This window comes from Microchirus variegatus, assembly GCF_963457635.1.
Source record: "Microchirus variegatus genome assembly, chromosome: 2".
NCBI lineage: Eukaryota > Metazoa > Chordata > Actinopteri > Pleuronectiformes > Soleidae > Microchirus > Microchirus variegatus.
The window spans coordinates 33,682,702-33,703,442 of NC_139803.1; the positions used below are offsets into that span (position 1 = coordinate 33,682,702).

The 20,741-nt window shown below is 41.2% G+C and overlaps 1 protein-coding gene across 1 annotated transcript in view; it reads left to right on the plus strand.

Annotated features, from left to right (window-relative positions):
- Positions 1-19,414, plus strand: part of asap2a (ArfGAP with SH3 domain, ankyrin repeat and PH domain 2a) — a gene marked incomplete at both ends in the record, with an annotated part of 44,488 nt that extends 25,074 nt beyond the window's left edge. The window contains 25 exons of the mRNA XM_083885945.1: positions 2,487-2,536; positions 2,881-2,907; positions 4,828-4,957; positions 5,246-5,331; positions 5,416-5,491; positions 5,597-5,683; positions 6,906-7,009; positions 7,599-7,668; positions 8,789-8,876; positions 9,354-9,402; positions 9,727-9,893; positions 10,373-10,506; positions 10,950-11,044; positions 11,785-11,974; positions 12,108-12,193; positions 12,929-13,044; positions 13,415-13,482; positions 13,576-13,683; positions 13,821-14,022; positions 15,141-15,293; positions 15,450-15,555; positions 17,024-17,082; positions 17,195-17,274; positions 18,436-18,555; positions 19,340-19,414. Coding sequence (XP_083742071.1) covers positions 2,487-2,536; positions 2,881-2,907; positions 4,828-4,957; positions 5,246-5,331; positions 5,416-5,491; positions 5,597-5,683; positions 6,906-7,009; positions 7,599-7,668; positions 8,789-8,876; positions 9,354-9,402; positions 9,727-9,893; positions 10,373-10,506; positions 10,950-11,044; positions 11,785-11,974; positions 12,108-12,193; positions 12,929-13,044; positions 13,415-13,482; positions 13,576-13,683; positions 13,821-14,022; positions 15,141-15,293; positions 15,450-15,555; positions 17,024-17,082; positions 17,195-17,274; positions 18,436-18,555; positions 19,340-19,414 — 2,526 coding nt within the window. The remainder of the gene's footprint in view (positions 1-2,486; positions 2,537-2,880; positions 2,908-4,827; positions 4,958-5,245; positions 5,332-5,415; positions 5,492-5,596; positions 5,684-6,905; positions 7,010-7,598; positions 7,669-8,788; positions 8,877-9,353; positions 9,403-9,726; positions 9,894-10,372; positions 10,507-10,949; positions 11,045-11,784; positions 11,975-12,107; positions 12,194-12,928; positions 13,045-13,414; positions 13,483-13,575; positions 13,684-13,820; positions 14,023-15,140; positions 15,294-15,449; positions 15,556-17,023; positions 17,083-17,194; positions 17,275-18,435; positions 18,556-19,339) is intronic.
- Positions 19,415-20,741: the final 1,327 nt, after the last annotated feature.

Below are 20,741 nucleotides of genomic sequence, written 5' to 3' on the forward strand. Positions count from 1 at the left end.
ATTCAATTATAGTCTGATCAAAGGAAAATGAATTGTACATTTTGTAAAGATTCCACATGAATGTGCTTAAGAGACACACATCTAAATTTGACAGATTTAGAGGGTGGTTAGAGTGCTACTACCAAGCAACCTGTCACTGCTTTTAATAGCACAATTTTCCACCTCATCTCCCTCCATTTCACTGCAGAGCCTGACTGGGTATTCATGTGCGGACAGAAAGCGGCTGTGTCATTTTTAAGTCGCCATCCCTCTTTGCTTTTTAATTCCCATACTTAGAACGGTGTTGATGCAGTGAGGGACACATAATAGTAGGTAAAGGTAAAGTAAATCCCTATAAAACTGCTTTTTTTGGAGAGAGAGAGAAATACTTGTGCCCTTGTTCAGGATACAGCTCGCTCACTCCTCTGGGAGCTGGTGTACGGGTTCATTGAAGACACAGGAGTTATTATTGTTGAAGATAAACATTTAGCTTTCAGCGGAAAATGGAAAGCGCTGAGTCCACGAGAAGTTGTGCTAACAGTGGATTTTCATAGCGGACCCCCGGCATGATGTCATGCCTGCTGCTTATTGACCAGTTTGTGTGTCTAACCCGCCATGAGTCATCACAGCTTATCACTGTTCAGTCACAGTGTGTGGATATGTAGCTGTTGTAGAATGTACTTTTTGTGTTTGTGGAAACAAGTCATTGTGAGGAAGGGGGAACACTGTGGACGTGAGGATGCGTGAGGCCAGCTGTGTCTCGCCTGTGTTCGTGGTTCAGGGGGTTGTGAACATTCAAACCTACCCTATGCGTTTTCTCCATTTGACATTTTAGATAAGAGGATGGATCGCAGAGGTTTTTCATCATGTGGTTCAATACAACCAGCTGAAACATCTGTAGCATCTGTGCTTGTTGAACCAAGACTTCAAAAACAGCAGGAGTTATCGTTTAAAGGCTTGGTTCGTCCATTTTTTTTACATACAGTACGTCTGGTTTTATCAATACAGATGCACTTTAGTCATTGTGTTAAATCACATACACTTAGATCTATGCAGTGTCTTTTCATTTTTATTGAGCATTCAATGCATCCATTGTGCACAGAATGAGTCGGGTGAAGTGGTCGTCTTCCTGCTATTAAAAAAACGAGGACTTATGGTCCAAACTGAAGTAGAGTGGGAGAAGGTGTGAAGAATTTGTAACGGGAAACTGCTTTTCCTGGACATGTGTGGTAGTTGTTGGTAGTAAGAAGTGATAAGTTTGCGAATGGAGGCTGTTGATGACGTCAAGGGCATGACATTCCTCCTCCTTCGTCCTTTTAGACTTTGTCCAGACAGGACACTGGAGTGTTTTGCCCTGTGCTTTGGCTCATTCTGCTCTGCACTTCCCTGCCCAGCGATGCCTGTGTCAGGTATTTTTAGCCATTGTTGCCATTTTTCGCTTTCTTTCTCTGGCTTTATTTCCTTCCGCTCCCTGACTCTTTTCTTTCTGGCCCTCTGTTGACCTGCAGCTCCCTTTTTAAACTGTTTCTTCCATTTTTTTCTCCTTCACAGACTATATATATATTTTTAACTTAATTTTTCAGTTTTTTGTGGTCTTGACTTTTCCTCTGACGTGTTTTTGTCCTTGAGCTGGCTGAGTGAACGGCTGAGAGCTCCTTGACTCGGGCCTAATGAAGCAGTAATCCTGAGGGCTGACAGGCTGAGCTTGCCACTCGTCTGCTCTTGAAGTGGAGGTCAACAATAGGATCACAGTCCTCTGCAGCTCCAAGAACAAAATATGTATAATATGCTTTCACAGTTATCAGACAGGATTGCTGGCTCTCCCTTTAGTGTTAAAACTTAATCGTCTCACTTGTAGTTTATGGGATTTAATAACAATGTGGAGCAGTGGCACATAATCCAACATCATTTTCTTGATTCTTAAGTTTAAGTTGCAAGCCATTTCCCCAGCTTCTTTGCTCTGTTAGTAGTAGGCAACATTTATTTTCACTGAATCAAGTCCTTATGGATTGATGCAGTAACGTCTGCTTTGTTTGTCCTAATCACGGTTTAATCAACACTGTAGAAGCAGGGATGTTGTTTAATCAAGCGTTTCACTCCAGCAGCTGTTTAAAGCGACCCGCGATGCTGTGGAATTGGCTTTGCCCGTCGACTGTGACGAGAGGAATTTGTGTGTAAAAAAAAAATGCCCAAAAAACGATCACAACATGCTCCTGCGTTCTCAGAAACCACCCCCCACCAATTTACCTCGCCCAGGTCTCAGCTGAGACGGCTGAGGGTGATTCAGCTTAATGATTCATACTGTGGTGAAACACACACCTGCAAACACACACAGATGGTACATTTGTTCACTCGTGAAGGAGAAATTAAAGTAGCGACGTCTTTGTGATTGTCTGCTGTGCTAACACGCCTCTCTGGAGTTTGTGATCGTATCATATGTTCTTCTACAAAAGCTGCTCTTCTTTGTACAACTCAAAAATGTTTTTTGTGTTTTTTTTCCCCTGCAGGATCTTAAAAAGCCCTTTGACAAAGCCTGGAAGGACTACGAAACAAAAGTGTAAGAAACTATACTGTGTCTAATCAGCGGCTCTTTCACGTAGACAACTTTTGACATTTGTTTTGTCTGACCAGATTGTGTTTTACTTTTTAATTCTACTTAGTTTTTAAAGCTAGCCTTTTATGTGTTAAATATAAATGTGTGTTATGTCTCTGTCTTGCTTGTCTCGACTAACTCTCCCTCTCTAACCTCCTCCACCTGTGATAATCTGTCAACACCTCCCTGATAATGTGAATAACCAGCCCTCACTGTCACCTCTCCATCTCCACCCTGACTCACCATAGTTGATTGTGCATGGAACGAACACATGACTTTTTTATAGCACTTTCATATATTTTTACAAGCTGCAAAGGACATTCTTTACTAAAAGGGTAATGCTTCTTCCCTCCAGACTGTTTTGATCAGACACTGCAGACTTTACTGACATCACAAATCCAGCCGTGACTGCTCCTCTCTGCCCTGAATTTTTTCTTATGTTTTGACTCTATTGATGCCAAACTGAAGACCATCAATAGAGTCTAGTTGTCTGCCTGATTGAGGGGGGAAACCATTCAAACCTTCCTCGCTTCTCTACTTTGTCATTGATCCTCTGGTTTGTCTCTGATCTCTCTGCTGTCCACGGTCACAACAGCAGTCTCTTTTTACATCACAGACACAGAGAGATGAAATTGAAATGAAGTTTTGATGCAGCATCGATTTCTCATTGCCCTGTTTTGGTTTGTGAGCTATTTGCATCCGATATTCAAGTCTGATTTGAACATCCAAATTGGAGATCATCTCACGTTGAACGCTGTTAAATCAGGGAGGGGGTCTCTTAATGTTTATTTTTAAGTCTAAATCAAGAAAAGTTTCATCCCTTCCTTGAAGTAACTGCACTGAAACTAAAACTTCAGTTCTGTCACTTTGGCAGGCAGCCGATCAGCCTGGCTAACATGTGTCTCTCTATTAGCTGCAGCCCTGATGATGCTATAAATGCTGTCAGCGCTGAAGATTCATGTGCTGACAAAGGTCCTAAGTGTCCTCTCAGCAAAATCTAATTTAACGCATACACAGAGGCCAAACTAAAACTAACAGTTTGGAATTTATTGTTGCCATTTGTCAGATTTGGGCTTTCCTAAAACAACGTTTTCATGTTTTCAGTAGAGTAAGTTAAAGCTATTGTTTGATTGTAAATCAAAGCTCCAAACTTGAAATTTGAGAAAATGCAGATCGTACATAATGAACATTAGCAGTAAAACTGCACCTCACTGGTGGTTTAGGTTTGAAACTCTGACGGCTATAGAGAGTGAAATAACAGCAAATGTAGTAAAATATGAGATTTCCGGAAGGATTAACTTTCTGAATCTTTTATTGTTGTCACCTTGAGGTTAAGCCAGACACACAACTGGCAAGAAACTGACAACTGAGCTATTTATTGAACTTCCTCTAAGTTCTCCCAAGAACACTCTTGCAGTTAACACTTAATTGGGATAATGGGTTTTTGGGCAGTTGAACATCAGTGAATAAAGTCTTAGATGCATGTGAACCAGGCTGAAGAGCTCTCAAACAGTTAGCCATCATCGGCACCAACACACTCCTCCCGTCTTTCTAGAGAGAACGGAATGCTGCATTCATTCTGCAGGTGATGAAAAAGGAATGCCCTTTTGCATGGACTGGTGCTTCCCCTCCTCTGTGTGGTCTGTTTTCCCTGATTGCCCGTAGGAGATAATGTATAGTTAGTCTTTGTGAAATATCAGCCCTGACGACTGACCTGAACCTGACCTTTAATCTTGCATAATACGTATGACCTTATACCTACATTCGTTTAAGATTACCATTCTGGGATTTGCATTTAAAATTGATGCAGATTTACAGTTTGTGTAAATTGTGTAATTTACAGTTTTTTTCCAATTCTTATTTGTATTCATTGAATTTCCTTGAGCAAATGTATAATTTTTTAACTTGTTTATCCCTTTATTTATTCTCCAGTAGCTGATATTTTATTTCAGGGCACAGTTGCTTTTGATGTGTGCAGGTGATTTAACGGCCGTTTTTCTTGCTTTCATCACAAATGACTCATGTCTTAAATGACACTCCTTATGTTGCAACAGAAATAAAAACAAACAGACCATAAAACCTCTTTATTTGACCATCATGATGACAATTATACACTGACATTTGACGTATGAAAAATTCATTGCCAGACAATAAATGGGGCTGATTTTAACACAAAAACTGCACTTTTTGTGCAAAAGTGGTGCTGTCGTGCATGTGCACTGTGAGCCCTGACTCGTGATGTCATTTCCTGGCAGCACCAAGATAGAGAAGGAGAAGAAGGAGCATGCGAGGCAGCACGGGATGATCAGGTCGGAAATCAGTGGGGCCGAAATCGCTGAAGAGATGGAGAAAGAGAGGAGATTCTTCCAGCTGCAGATGTGTGAGGTCAGTTTGAATAATGAGTGTTTGTTTTTCACGGTCAATGGACAATTTGGTGGTTGGTGACAGTTGATGCATAACAAAAACATTTTAGAATATCTGGATTTGCAAAAGACTTAATGATGGGAATTTGAAAATGTTGTCTTCCTGTTTTTTTTACTTTAATGAAGTTTCATTTGAAGGATGAAGACTTTGAAGTGTTGAAGCTATGAGATGAAAGAGTTGTATATGTTTAAATATGAGTGAACCCGTCCTGACAATGTCTGACTGTTTCTGTATTCAATGTGTTCACAGTATCTCCTCAAAGTGAACGAGATCAAAATCAAGAAGGGGGTGGACCTGCTGCAGAACCTCATCAAGTACTTCCACGCACAGTGCAAGTGAGACATAGAAAATGTGGTTTTATTTTAGTGCTCTTAACAGTGAAATCAGGAAAATCAAACATGGTCATCTCTGTTGTTCAGTTTCTTTCAGGATGGTCTGAAAGCTGTGGACAACCTGAAGCCTTCCATTGAGAAACTGGCCACAGATCTGCACACGGTGAGAAAACATCATAGCAGCCCTACTCTCATGTTATTACTCTTTAATTTACATGTTTAATTTCTCTGCTCTGTTGTTCCCGGTTTTCTTTTTTCCTCGCACCAGATAAAACAGGTGCAGGACGAGGAGAGAAAGCAGCTCACGCAGTTGCGAGAGGTCCTCAAGTCGGCGCTGCAGGTGGAGCAGAAGGAGGTAAAAACGTTGCACAAATGCCGAGTTTGAAAGTCCTTTTTGACCTTTCAATGTCAACGATTACACCAAAGGGTTATCTATTTACTTATTTATGTGAAATAATCCCTGTAAATTTGCCCTGAAATTAGATTATATGTGATACCAACAACCTGTTACCTTTACAACCCACTATTTCAGGGATAATGTAAGCATCAAAAACCATCACCACCTCTACACACGACATTTCAAGAAGCAGATATTTAACTGACAAAAACTCCTCAGTGTTTCCTGCTCGCTTCAAGAGTGCTTATGCTGTTTAAACATATTTTTAACTCAGCCCAGACTTGTGTTAAATGAGCTGTAGCAGCTCCTTGTCTTACCTGAAGATTGTTTTCCTTCTCTTCTCTGCTGCCTCTGTCTTTTGTGAAACAAGTCTAGGAGAGTAAGTAGATATCTGTGGTTGTTTTTTATAAATATATACGCTTTGTTTGCTTTCACGCTAGCAGAATATTATGCTTTTTGTTATACTGTGACTGTGCTGTGTTTCGTTTTTTTCTTTTGTGAGCTTATGTTGTGCCGTTTTCTGACTTTAAATGACTTTTTCGAGTGAGAAAGGAAAAGCTTGATCTGGAGTAAACAGACCTGCTCCTCCACAATGTGTGTGTTTGCTGATAACAGCACATGCCAGTAAAATCATTAAAGCCATGTCAACGCCGACCTTCACAAGTCATCCTTTCTGTTTTCCGTAGCGTTTCCAAACAGGAAATGACATATTTCATACAAAAATAGTCCTGACCCTTTAGTAGTTTGATAAACTGCAGTCAAATGTGGTAAAATGCATTCAGGCTTTTGATTTAAATGTTCATTTTTAATCTCTTCAGAATTACTAATGAGACTAAGATACTAATTGTGGCCAGCTATGGCAAAACTGGTCACAAGTCTACTGAGGAAAATTTTGAGTTATTTACAGATTCTGAAAGGGTGATTTCTAAGCTTTGCAGACCCTTATTTCAGAATCATTATTATTTTGTCCTCATGTAGAAAATCACTCAGGCTCACAGCAGCAGTTTTCCCATTGTTGAAATTCTCAGAGGAGCAGGGGAAGCGGAGCGTAAATCAGCCATTAAACACTTCACTGACTACCATATGTGAATTTATGAATCTTATATACACCAAGTGCTTTATTTAATTTGTGTAACAGCCCTAATTTGTGTTTTCTATTCATGTGTGTGTGTTTTCCCAGGATTCACAGGTGCGGCAGAGCACCACCTACAGCCTGCATCAGCCACAGGGCAACAAGGAGCACGGCACAGAGCGCAGCGGATACCTCTACAAGAAAAGTGACGGGTGGGTGGTTTTTAAATACATAAATATCACAGCGTATCAGTTTTTAAATGGGTAATGAATGCATTAAGATAAAGACTTTTCATATTAGGAAGTCCTGATCAAATTAGGCAGCCACTGATGATTCTTTTAATTACTAATTAGTAAATAAATGTCACAAATGAGTGAAAGAGCTGAAAATAATGAATTCAATTCACTTCGTTTTTACAAACACTGTATATAACAACAAACATATAATAAAATCAACATCAGTTGCTACTGATGGCTGGGTCAACAGCGTATGAATGGGCGTGTTAGAGGAAGTCCTGCACATGAATGCATCGTATGAATGCGTGAGTGAATGGGTGTGATTGGATTAATGGCAAAACTGTGTGGCCATCAAGACTAAGTTCTTGATTCAACTGTGGAACCAGTGGATTGTGTTATATATGGAATACATGTCCAGCCTGTATATCATAAGTAATGCATGTTAATACGACTCATAGCACGATCATTTAAAATATTTAATCAAATGTGTCTGTTCTGTGAATTCACTGTGTACGTAAGGTACTAATATGTGACTGACTGATCATTGGATTGTGTGTGTTTGCAGTTTGAGGAAAGTTTGGCAGAAGAGAAAGTGCACGGCGAAGAACGGATACCTCACCATCTCACACGGCACAGTACGCAAAAACACAAACTCTGATTCTCTTGTCTCTGTGAAAACGTACTAAGGCAATAATTTGGTTTTGTTAATTGTCATGTAAATAAGTTAGTTAATTAGTTAGTCAGTTAGTTAGTTAAAATAGAGCTAGTCTTAGTCGGACTAAGGTCGTTTTCCCACCTCAGTCCGCCAGACTCTGGGGTTAGGGTTAGACTCAATTTGGGGTTTGCAAAACATGTAGCTGGTCTTGCTAACATACTACACAAACACGCTGCAACAATGGGCTCAGCTATTTCTCCCGGCTATCGTTCTACACGTGCGTATGTTCGATTGTGTTTACCCACAGTGCCCTGCGCTGTAGTCCACCATTTGGTTCGCTTGAAGCTAAAACAGAGACCAACTTTTTAGGCGAACAAACCAGATTTTCCAAGCGAGCGAACTAGGGTTCAATTAAGAAGGGCTGGTGTGAATGCACACTAAAATACATGGATAATGTGATTCATAGTCCGATTACTCCTGCATGTACACGCTAAGTCAGGCTGGAGTCAGACATGGCGGTCTTTGACCCGGAAGTAGAAGGAGACGACGTATAAACTGCAGTACTGTTGCTGGAAGTATGTAGGCGGTGTCTTTGGACAACACAGCAACCACAAGAGCCATGCTCCATCTAATTTGTATCACGATTAACATGTACAGTAGGTACAAAACATGCAGACCCACAGCTCAATTAAACTGTTAAACTCGCGGATTTAACTTGTGCGCACTCTTTGCCACCTTACCCACATTAGTTCCAGTGTCCTGGCCACAGGCCAACTCGCACCCGCTGGTAATTATAAGCTTGATAAACAGCAAGCAAGCGGAGATCACTGGAGTTCACAAGTTAACATTCTTCTCACGTCGCTGCCTCGGCGGAGTCTCACCGAGCTCTTGTTTGTTCCCATATAAAGATTTAACTCCTCCTGCCAGCACAGTTCTCATCTCTCACAGAGCAGCTTATCAAATGTTTCATTTGGCTGCGGCATCAGTCCGATACGGTTAAACACAACACTCTCACTCATTCATGTTATTGTTTTCCTCCACACTCCTTTCCCCCCTCTCTCTTGCTCTGTGTGTGTGCGTCATCTATTTGTCTCTGGCAGGCTAACAGACCACCAGCTAAACTCAACCTGCTCACCTGCCAGGTAAAACACAACCCTGATGAGAAGAGGAGCTTTGACCTCATATCACGTGAGTTCATCCTCGTCCTCATTTCATTGCTGGTTATCTTCTTTGATGTTTTTGTTACAATTCAGTGTTGACATTCTAATTCAGTTACTGTTCATATATCTCATTATCTCCATTCCTCTGGGCAAGAGGAATTCCTGATAGAGTTCAAACGTTTTTAGAAAGCAGAAAATACATGTACAAGTCAGGTCGGACTATGAGATTGAACTGTTAACCTTTAGTTTAAGGAAGCTTGTTTTTAAGATGGAGAGATGAGATATTTAGAGACATATTTTTTTCATTTAGGAGTAGTTTCTTACCTGAACTGAGGGCCTAAGGACAGAGATTTGTGAATTTGAGTACAGTGGTTTAAAAATTCTTCTTTGTCTACCTGGTTATTAGTCAGTAATCAAATTTAAGCACATTTGAATAGCTGAGCATTTGACTCTCAGGCAGAAGGACACTTTCACTCCTTTCCCACTCCTCTCTTCTCGTTTTTAGACGACAGAACATATCACTTTCAGGCCGAAGACGACCAGGACTGTCAGATGTAAGCACACGTTCCTTCTCCTTCCTTCTCCTTTTTTGCCTGTGTGCTCTCGTGCCCTAAGTGCATCCTGTTTACCACCTCCACCACCACTTTCCACACACTTCCTACCTCACACCCAGCCAGATGTGTGGCCTTGTCTTTACCTTGCACCTCCTGCCCATTAACTGCCTTTGACTCCTGTCTCACTTATCTCTCCTTTTAGTTCGACTCATCTCAAATCATTTCTGCTTCCAACTCCCACCTCGCTGTCTACTTTTCCTCCTTCTCTTTCATTATGGTCATTTTCATCTTACATATCCTGTCTCCTCTCTCGCATTCCTCCAGTTGGATCTCAGTGCTGCAGAACAGTAAGGAGGAGGCCTTGAATCAGGCCTTTAAAGGAGACCAGCACGTTGGCGAGAACAACATTGTGCAGGAGCTGACCAAGGCGATCCTCGCAGAAGTGAAGCGGATGACGGGGAACGACGTGTGCTGTGACTGTGGAGCACCCAGTGAGTGAAGACACTGGAAATGAGGGAAAAACCATCAAGTTTATGATCTTTAAATGATTCTTGCAACCAAAAGTTAGACTGTGGTTTGAAAATCTAATTGCACACACATAACATTGGTTTTAGATGTATAATCACTAAAGCGACCACTTCGTTATCACTATTGCTTTGTTTTTAGCAGCATAATTCCACAGTTTAAGACACAAACTAAAGTTACTGCAGAAATTCTTGCTGCACCGATCATCTCTAATTTGGGAAACTGTTACAAACTCAAATCTGCTTTTCCCAAATCCATGAAGCTCCCAGTATTTTCCCATAGAATTTGACTCGTCTTTCCTCTGATATCAGTTACCATCAGATATCAACAGCATCCCACAAGGACACAGCAAATTTGGCTTAGGACAGTGTGTCACTGTCACTGTTTTTGTCCATTTTGATTCATTTATTTTTCCTGACTATTTCTGTTCTCCTCTGTGTCTTAGACCCAACTTGGCTCTCAACCAACCTGGGCATCCTCACCTGTATTGAATGCTCAGGAATCCACAGGGAACTGGGTGTCCATTACTCCAGGATTCAGTCACTCACTCTGGACGTACTCAGCACCTCAGAGCTCTTGGTAAGTCATATTTTGGCATCGGTCTTCTCTCTGAAGTTCCTCACTCACAGTTTGAGTCATTTAATTGTAGTGTGTGTGGAGAAAGAAGGTGAATCGCATTACCCTTTGGCCTCATTCTCTCCCTCTCTGAGACCTCTGGAAGTCTCCGTGCCCAGAATAGCTGAGATTTTGTTTGGCTTTTCTAATCACCGTTTGGTGAGGAGATTTACTGTCTGTGGGGTGGCCAGGATTAAATGCTTCTCGGCTTGATTGCTTGGTGTTAAGACGCCAGTCATGCTGTCCACACTCGGATGGGTGTAGTGCATCGTGTATAAGGTCTCCACATACACAGCGCAGAGTTGTGACAGAGGTGTCCCAATAAGTGGATGACTTTTATAAATGAGATGTGGTGTGAGAAAATGGGTTTTTTAATTTGTGTGTGTGTATTTGTATGTGTTCCACAGCTGGCCAAGAATGTGGGGAACGCTGGCTTTAATGAAATCATGGAGGCTTGTTTAAGTGCTGAAAATGTGGTGAAACCCAACCCAGCCAGTGACATGTAAGTCACCCCACCAACTCCCTCTTCCACACTCTTCCACATCTTTCCCCATCTCCACTCCTCCACTACCACTTTTCTCGCCGTCTCACATTACACTCTGCCACAGCCAGTCAACAACTGGTGACACTTTAACTCATCTCTGATGACACGATAAGCCTGCTGGACATGTGTCTTGAATCAAAACACAATGATTACATGATTACATGGAAATGAAATAATGTACACTCTTATTTTAGGTTTTACGTTTGCGGAAAGGGATTACATGATTTTTTTTTTTACGATTCACATTTCATTCACAGCTGTTCAAATCGTGTCCAAGTGTCACATCGCAAAGAGTTGTCCCACACACGGTGCTCACAGTAGGACATGGGGAGAATATTTATAAGAACAACTTTTGTAGGATTTTTCACGGTGTTCTGGGAGCCCTAAAACGCTCGGAGTTTTCATGTATAAAATCAATATGCACCTTTTGAGAATAGCGCCACCTCTCTAACCTAATTACGCGAGACATCACATGCACATCACGCAAGCTTTAGGCACATGTTGTTTTATGTATTTATATATAGTAAAATTTTACAACTACTGCTTCAAAATATCCACATGTAACATGCTATTTAATTCATGCTTTATGGTCATAAAATAGTAATTTATCTCTGAAATCATGACCCTTCCTTGCATTATTGCACAGTCCCCCTCACATACATGTTACAGTCTGAATCGTCCTCTATATCGTCCACCAGGCAGGTGAGGAAAGACTTCATCACAGCCAAATACACAGAGAAGCGATTTGCCAGGAAGAAGTGTCCAGACGCGGCGTCGCGGCTCCACACGCTATGCGACGCGGTGAAGGCTCGTGACATTTTCTCCCTGGTGCAGATGTACGCAGAGGGCGTCGACCTCATGGAGCCCATACCTCTGGCCAACGGACACGTCAGTACACAAAAAAACACTTCATCGGCATTGATTTTTTCCGCATTCATGTGTTTTTTTTTTTTATGTCTGTCAACAACGATCGTCTCATACCCTGAAGGCTTCCATGGACTTATTTTTATCTTTCTTTCAGGAACATGGGGAGACAGCCCTGCACCTTGCAGTAAGACTTGTGGATAGAACGTCTCTTCACATCGTAGATTTCCTCACTCAGAATAGGTATAGAGTGTGGTGTAAAAAGTGTATTTTTCTTTTTCTTACATTATTTATTATTATATATACTTTTATCGGTTACACTTTAGATAAGGTAACACATATTCACCATTAACTAGGTGCTTACTCACATAAGTAGCATACTAGCCCTTTATTAGTAATCATTAAGCACGTATTAACACCTTATTCTACCTCTATTACGACATGAATTAAGATTTTTCTTACATAAGGTGTTAATACTTGCTCAATATTTACTAATAAAGGGCAAGTATGGTACTTATATGCATGTTAGTAAGCACCTAGTTAAAGGTGAATGAGTGTTCCCTAATCTAAAGTGTTACCATTTTATTTTAATTTCTTTAGAACTGCAGTTCTCTGTTTTAAACTACAAATCTTTATGGGAAAACGTGATGTTTCACTTTTTACACATCACATTTCAGTTTATTTAATGTTTTTTTGTCCATTGTAGCAAACAGAAAAGTCTTACGGTTGCAAAATGAAATATGTGCCGTGTTTTTTTGTATGTTTTTCTCTAAATACCATCAGAATTTACCAAATTTTTGTCAAGTGTGAAGTATAGAAGCTCATATTCTAATTCCATCCAAATGTAGTTCTTTTTTGCAACCATTTTACCACACAGTCTGTGGTAGATATTACATATCAGTGCATCATTAAGGTTCTTTTATGCCTCAAGGTTTTACGATTCAAACTTCACCTGTCTGTGTTTGTGTCCCCTGACAGCTTGAATTTAGATAAGCAGACAGCCAAAGGCAGCACAGCGCTACACTACTGCTGTCTGACCGACAACAGCGAGTGTCTGAAACTGCTGCTGCGAGGGAAGGCCTCAATCGAGATCGGTGAGGGAAACACACCTGCATCCACCACCCTCCCTCCCTCACAAATATTTTTCCTCATATTCCCTCATCCACATCCTCCACATGCATTTCCCAGAGGTACGAGTGTTGCCAAAAGACCTTGGCAACTTTTCTCCTCACAACACCAGTTTATCTGCTTTGCTCTGACACCAACAACACCACCAGATAATAGATACACAGAGTAGGAGGACAGAAAGAAACCAGAGAATTTGTGCCGTGTGGGAAACGTTGTAATTGCACGTTTCTCATGTCACGGTGAAAGGGGAGGAAGGAAAATGGGGGCTGTGTCTTTGTGCTAATGTAGCATGTGGATACAACAATGATTACATGTTTCTGCTGTTTTGCTATCCAGCTAATGAGGCCGGGGAGACGCCGCTGGATATCGCTCGTCGGCTCAAACACCTACAGTGTGAGGAGCTGGTGAGTTTGCTGTGTGTTTAGAAGTCTCCTTCTTCCAGTGTACACTCCTGTAACCCGTGTCATTTATCTGTATTTGTTGATTTGTTAATGTAGTTGAGCCAAGCGCTGTCGGGGAAATTCAACGCTCATGTCCACGTCGAGTACGAGTGGTGTTTGCAGCACGAGGACATGGATGAGAGTGATGAAGATCTGGATGAAAAGGTATTTTGCAAGTATTAGTAAGCAAATTTAGCTGCCATTGATTCCATGATAAAAAATAATAATAACAGAAACAACCTGCTTTTAAATGATAAATTAAACGACATGATAAACATCAAATCTGAACCGCATTCTTTCAGCCCAGCCCTCACCGTCGAGACGAGCGCCCGGTCAGCTGTTACACCCCCAACACAAACTCCAACCACGGCCACAGCGTCCGCGACAAGCAGCGAGCGTACATGCCCAACCTGGTGAACAATGAGACCTACGGCACAATCCTCAACGCCAACCCGCCGCAGTCCATCAACAACTCTGCTCCACCGCTGCCCCCGAGAAACCTGGGTACAGTCAGACACATTAGCACACAGTAGCTTTTGACCTCATTTATCTGTACAGTCGGTCTGTGAAGGTGAAGGTGAAGACTTTTTTTCCCCCACTAGTTGCCATGGCCATGATGTAAATTACTCAGCGATTTAGAGGAACATTTTGACCTTTCTTTCTTCTTTTTTTGTTAACACCACAGATGTCTGTGGGTAGAGAAGCAGAGAAAAGTCACATGGCAGACAGATGGATGGTCTGCTTTCCCAGAAAGTTGCTGACCTATTCCTCACGAGGGAGAAAGTTGGTCTCATACAGACAATTGATATCAGGGCTGAACCTGAAGCTAATGTCATCAGATTTCACATTCTTAACCACTACAAATCTGATTTGTTTTTGCATTTGTGTATGTTTCATTTGGCAGATCCAAGCTTATAACTGACACACATGCACAAAAATACCTTGTTTGCATGCGTCCATCAACAATATAAAATGTAATCTTTAGTGAAACCACGTTGATTTGAAGTAGATGGGTAAATGGGTAAGATTCAGAAAAGGAAACTATCGCAGTGAATTTGTGCCACGCATCCATGCATACAGGCAAAAAGCCACATGGATACTGATATGAATGTTCTCATTCATGCCCCATGGCCACATGTCAGATAGGTGTCTTATCTTAGACCTTTGAAGTCATACAGATCGTCATCTTCTTTCAGCTTCTCCCTGTAGGGAGATCATCTGCCTCCATCTTGTCCTATCGCTGTGTCCTTGAAGTGACACAGGTCTGATTCTGGGATTCCAAACTTAACTTGAAAAAGACAATATGCTCAAAAAGGTTTGATAATAATAAAAAAAAAAACTTTTCCGATAAAGCCTTGTTCATGTGCATCTAAAATATATAAAGTCCAACAAGCAAGTCCAACACCGTCCGTCTTTAATAACATTAGTGTTTGACTGGAGCGCTGCCAGGAGAACAGAGAAGAAAGGATCACAGCACCCAGCCTCGTCACTCTGCTCATTCCCTCTCCCTGTTAAACGTTGCTCTCAATTACACTCAAGTGTAGATGGTGTTTTAAAGTGGAGTGCATTCTCTTTCTTGTCCCTCTGAATAACCTTCTCTTGTTTCTCTCTCTCACTCACAGTCCAGTTATCTGGTCTGGGAGGGATCAGTCAGTCCTCCATGTCCAGCAGCTGGAAGCCTGGTTCTTTGGACCTGGTCGGGCGACAAAGATCGTCGTCAGATCCCCCCAACATGCACCCTCCTGTTCCCCCGCTGAGACTCACTTCTACTGGAGGTATGGGGGTTATTCTTCCCTCGCAAACAGGTTGTTAATGCCATAAGCAAGTGTGTAAATGTTCCAGTTTAGTAAAGGTTCGTCGTGTAAGAATTAGTGCCTTTAAATATCTTTAAATGACTTCCAAAAAAAGTGATGAAGTTTCAATGATTCCAGGTCTGGGTCCTCCGATGGCAAAGATGGAAGCGATGAACATACAGTCCAAGTCAGGCCAGGGATCAGTGGGGTCCAGAGCACCAGCACCACCCAAATCTCCTGCAGGGTAAGAGACACCGCCACAATGAGTGAAGTGTTTTTTTCCCCTCTGCTTCATTAGCTCACAGAGTTTCATACACATTCAGGATCATAATGCATTCCTCTCACGGTTGTGTATCTTGCTGTTGTGAATGCTTGTTTTTGAAATGCACCGTTTGTTTCCCCCCAAAGAAGAATGAGTCTGCATGTCTGTTCAGCCACTTCATCAGCTGTCACAGGCAGAGTTTTTGTGTCTAAGGCAGACGAGCAGTAACTCTCCTCCACAGTTGCCTTTTTGTGTTTTCACAGGGCTTGATCGTGCTGCAGTTATTCTGCAGTGATGTCTCGGGGCTTGTTCACATGTAATTTTCCATGATCATAATGGTGACAAAATATCAGACACGCACAAGTAATAGCAACGTGGTCAGGATCATATCTGTTTCCTGTTTGTTCTGGCCACATCCACGTCCCACCGAGATAAAAGTATCTCATCTATTTGGAACGCAGCAAGCTATACTCTGGCCAAAGAAGTTGGTCTAAATCTCAATTTAGGGGTACTAGTAACTAGAACTTGAAATTTAAAATAAATTAATAGTCAACTATTTTGATAATCAATGAATCGGTTTGAAGCTTTCTGATTGTTTAAGCTTCTTAAATGTGAATTTCTTTGATTCTTTGCTCCACATAGCAAATAAATCATTACAACTGAATCATTTTGGTTTGTGGACAAAAACGAGACATTTGAGAACATCGTTCATCCAGGTTTGACAAACACTGATCAACGGTTTTAAACATTTTATGACATTTTATGGACCAAACGATTACAAAAAATAATCATTAGTTGCAGCTCTACTAGTAACCCTGGGGATACGTGTTAGAAGCGATAAATAAAGCATCCAAGCAAAACCCCTAAAAATAATTATTTAATAAATAATTTTATAAAAATTTAAATGGAAGTTCATAAAGTAAATGTTATATTCATTATATTCAATATCATTACAAATACAGAACCCCCCCCCCATACTGTACAAAATCTTTATTTGAATCCGAAAAGGGCACTTTAAACTCATGATGTACATATCCTTATGTATATTTAAGTGAATTGTTTCTTTTTTGTGAACATTTTTGTTTCTAAATTGTTCAAGCGAGATAAAGGCACAGCAGTGTTTTGCGGTTTTTAATCATTTAAATTAGACACTGATGGCACTTCACTGTGTTCTGCCTTTTCCCCCCCCCCCCTCAACCAAAAGTAATAGGCTTAACAAACATTTCACAGGGGTACATTATTGAAAAAAGTTTGAGAAGCACTGGCCACTTCAGTCATCTCTGTAACTCCCAGGGTTTGGTTGCAGAGTAATGGCCAATGGGACATAAGTGCAAATCCACAAGTGCAATCTCTGGCTTCTTCCATTTCTTAGATGCTGTGTGTGAACGAGAGCAGCATAAATGTGTGTCTTTACTTTTGCAAAAAAGGCTTTTTCTGCTTTTATTTTCAGCAATGACAAAAGTTTCAGCAGAGGGCCGCTGCATCGCACACAATCTATCGAAAGACCAGGTGAGAAACGTGTCAAGTAATCTAATCTGCGTGAGCCATCCCTCAAATCCTTGCGTCTTCTGTGGAAAGACTTGTTGCTGTTTGTGATGTAATTTCCTGTTCCTGTTTCCAGCTAAGGAAGTGCCAGGAGGCCCCCAGAACTCCATAGGTCATTCTCTGCCTCCAGCCCCCATGCCCAGGAAGGCCTATCCAGTGAGTTCCTCAAGCTTCCTCTCATTATCACGCAGATACTGAAGAGTCTAAAGTGCTTATTCATTCATGGAGTTTCACTGAATCACTGACCACTGCTTTTTAAAAAGAACGTTGTTGGTGATTCATGCTGTTATTGTCGGCGTGCAGTTCCCTCCTGTGTGGTGTTGACCCATTGTCTCAGGGTTTCCAGGGTCGACTTAGGCAGTAAATTTCCTTCCCGTTACTCTCACTCACTCTGTTCTCGTGCAAAGAGCTGTGCACTCACAGGGGTTTGAGAGTGGAATCAGAGGTCTCAAAGTAGATCCCACGTTGCAGCACATATAGCATAAGTTTTTTATGGTTTTATGGTCCAATAGATCTGTTGATTTATAGGTTTAATTTCAACCTGAAAGGAAGTAAATCAGGGGAGTGCTTTTGGAAAAATATTATACATTTAAGAATTAATTATTTAATAATTCAAGGTTATTATCTAATATATTAACATATTAACAAATAATGTCCTTTTTTGTTATTAAACATTTTATTTGGAGAAGTATTAGATTATACATATTGCTCTTTTAGATTTGTGGACAAGTCTTCATCACACCAGGCAAGGACAATAAACAAATAAATAAAAAGGAAAAATAGGATTCACTTTGCAGCTCTGACTCTTGACTTATGATGACACTCAACAAGAAGTTATTTTATTTACCTATATACAATCTGGACAGGTGGTGGCGCCCTTGAACAAGCTCACCTTCTTTCAGTGAAATCTGTCCTTAACCCTGAGTGTAAATTGTCGTGGGAATAACTCCTTATAAGGACATCCTGGGGGTGTGTGTTTATATAGGTCACATCTTCAGGCTTTAATGTGTTGCAAAGTAGCAATAATTGTGCATTACGTTTTTTCTTTTCTTTTTGTTCAAAAAAACGAGCCAAGCGAACTTTGAAGTGTGATGTATTTTGACATTTCATTAAATCATTCCAATTTTAAGTATTGGTAAAAAGTACTTTTTGCACAGGTGTGTTAAAAAAAAGGATATATGACACTCTATATTGCACCTTCTTATAGCTTCTGTATATACTGCACTGTACGTTTAAACATAATGATGGTTTTCTAATAGTCAAAACAATATATAAAGGTGAGAGATTGTTACTAAAAGCCTTTGCGTCGTCTCTCAGAAACAGCGGCCAAAGCGAGTGAAGGCCATCTACAACTGCATCGCCGACAACCCGGACGAGCTGACCTTCTCCGAGGGCGAGGTGATCGTGGTGGACGGCGAGGAGGACCAGGAGTGGTGGGTCGGTATCTCTCTCTTTGCTTTGCATTCTAGGGATTGTTTGCGTGCGTGTGTGCGATCTGAGATTTTAATCACAAAGCAGCCACAGTGGATGTGCTCGGTAACCATGGTGACTTAACACAAAAAAAAAAAGCCATGATCTCATCCTGACCGTTATTCCCCCCTCCTCGACCCTCATGCTGCCTCCTGGCCCTGCTCCTTTTTTCCTGCCTGCTGTCGCTTCCTCTGTGGAGCCCCTTGTGTGAACGTGGACCAGCTGCGATTTGTTGTCCTCGGAGCCGCTTTGTACAGATATGACCGTATTTAGTCAATGTCTCTGTCTCGTTCTGTCCCCTCCACACTTTCCCCTCTTTCCTTCTCTTATCAATCCTTTTTGTGTCTCGTATGCTGAAATGGAAAAAGCGGAGGAATGAGGCTGCACAAACACAGAGTGTGAAGTCTGTGTGAAGTTGTTAATTTTGGAAAATATGTCACTCAAGTTTTGTTTTTAGTCTCTCACGATTACTATTCAGTGTTTTGTCCTAGCATTTTTTGTCTTCAGGTATAGAAGATATTTAAATTGACTTTAATGGACATAACTTCCGTCTTCTTTTAAGGTAATATAATGTAGAAGGAAATCATTTTAAATGTAATAATATACAGAGTTTTATACAGTGTTATTATATATACTAGTAATGTATTTGTGTATTTGTTCTAGATGTTTTTGTTTTTTGCTCTAATAATCCAGTTTTTTTGGGTTGTAGCCGCTGCCTGACCTCTCATGACCTCTGTCCTTTTCTTCACAGCTGGGCCACATCGAAAGCGATCCAGTGAGACGAGGAGCCTTCCCGGTGACGTTTGTGCACTTCATCGCTGACTGAACTGGTCGTCCTCGTGTCTCAGGTCAAGTGTCACATGACGCCGAGTCCCCACCTTCGCTCGTCTGTGTCTCGTCAGCCTGGATTACAAAAAAAAAAGAAGAAGCGATTTTTGTTGTTGTCATCATTCTCAGCGTTTATCTTGCAGCTCGTTTTTGTTGTTGTCGTCGAGGCAACCATTGTTTGCCTGGCTGCCATCGATGACTCTTAGGGGACTGTATGTGATTTTTAATGCTTGCTGTTAATCTCTCTGACACAAACACTTTAAGGATTTAAAAAGAAACAACAACAACAAATATGTTTTTTGTGAGCAGCCTTTTGCAATAAATACACTTTCTTTGTCTTATCGTTTTTTACAACTTTAGGGCGTGACATCGCGAAGGCTCAGTGTCTTCTCTTCTTTCTTCAATGTCTTTGAACAACTCGCTTACACTATGCTGCTGTGCATGGGCAACTTTTCATTGTTATAAAACCTTCCATGATAGTACAGAAACAACATGGTAATCAAAATATTATGTTATGGTAATGTTTTTTCCTTGGTAATAACAATGTATAATGACAGTAATGTCGCGTTATTTAAGACTTACTGTAGCTACCGTCACTGTAATACTTTTAATATGAAAAGCAGTACGTCCCACACTCGTGTCCATTGTTATTATTAGTGATGACTGTACAAATAAGATGACAATACCATAATATTACAAAGTATCCACCATATTGTTACTGTACTGTGTCGTTTTGAGCTTGTATGTGCGACTCGTCAGACTGTAGAGTTTCCTAATGGTGCTAATTGAACCCCAGAATATGCTCGAAAGCTGCACCCAAGCGAGCGATTCACTGTCCTCTGTCCTCGTGTCAAGGACAAGGAGGGGGGGACGCTGCATGTGAACACAGCCTTCACCTGGAAGAAAACCTTGACTTTTTTTTTGTCGCATACACACACTTCTTTCTGCCTGCAGCTAATGTGTTGGGATCAACACTCAGCAGTTTCTTCTTCTTCTTTCTCCTGCACAGTTTTAGGTCAAATGATGACACAGTCTGGAACAGCAGCAGCCGCAGCCAGTTATTACTTTAGCGTCGAGTCTTGACACCTCAGCCAGTTTTCACCTGTCATCTGCCTTATTAGTGGGAATAGGAAGAGTCTCCTCTGCACAGAATAAGCTGAGAATGACAAAAGTTGGACATGGGGAATGTAATGAAAAGCAGGAGTCTGGAGTTTTACTTCTTTTTGTCTCTCTGACGAGGTTAAAATAAGTCTCTAACTTTGACGCATTCTCCTGGACGACGAGAAAAGAAAGTCCTTCCTCCAGCTCGATGTTCTGTTATTTGT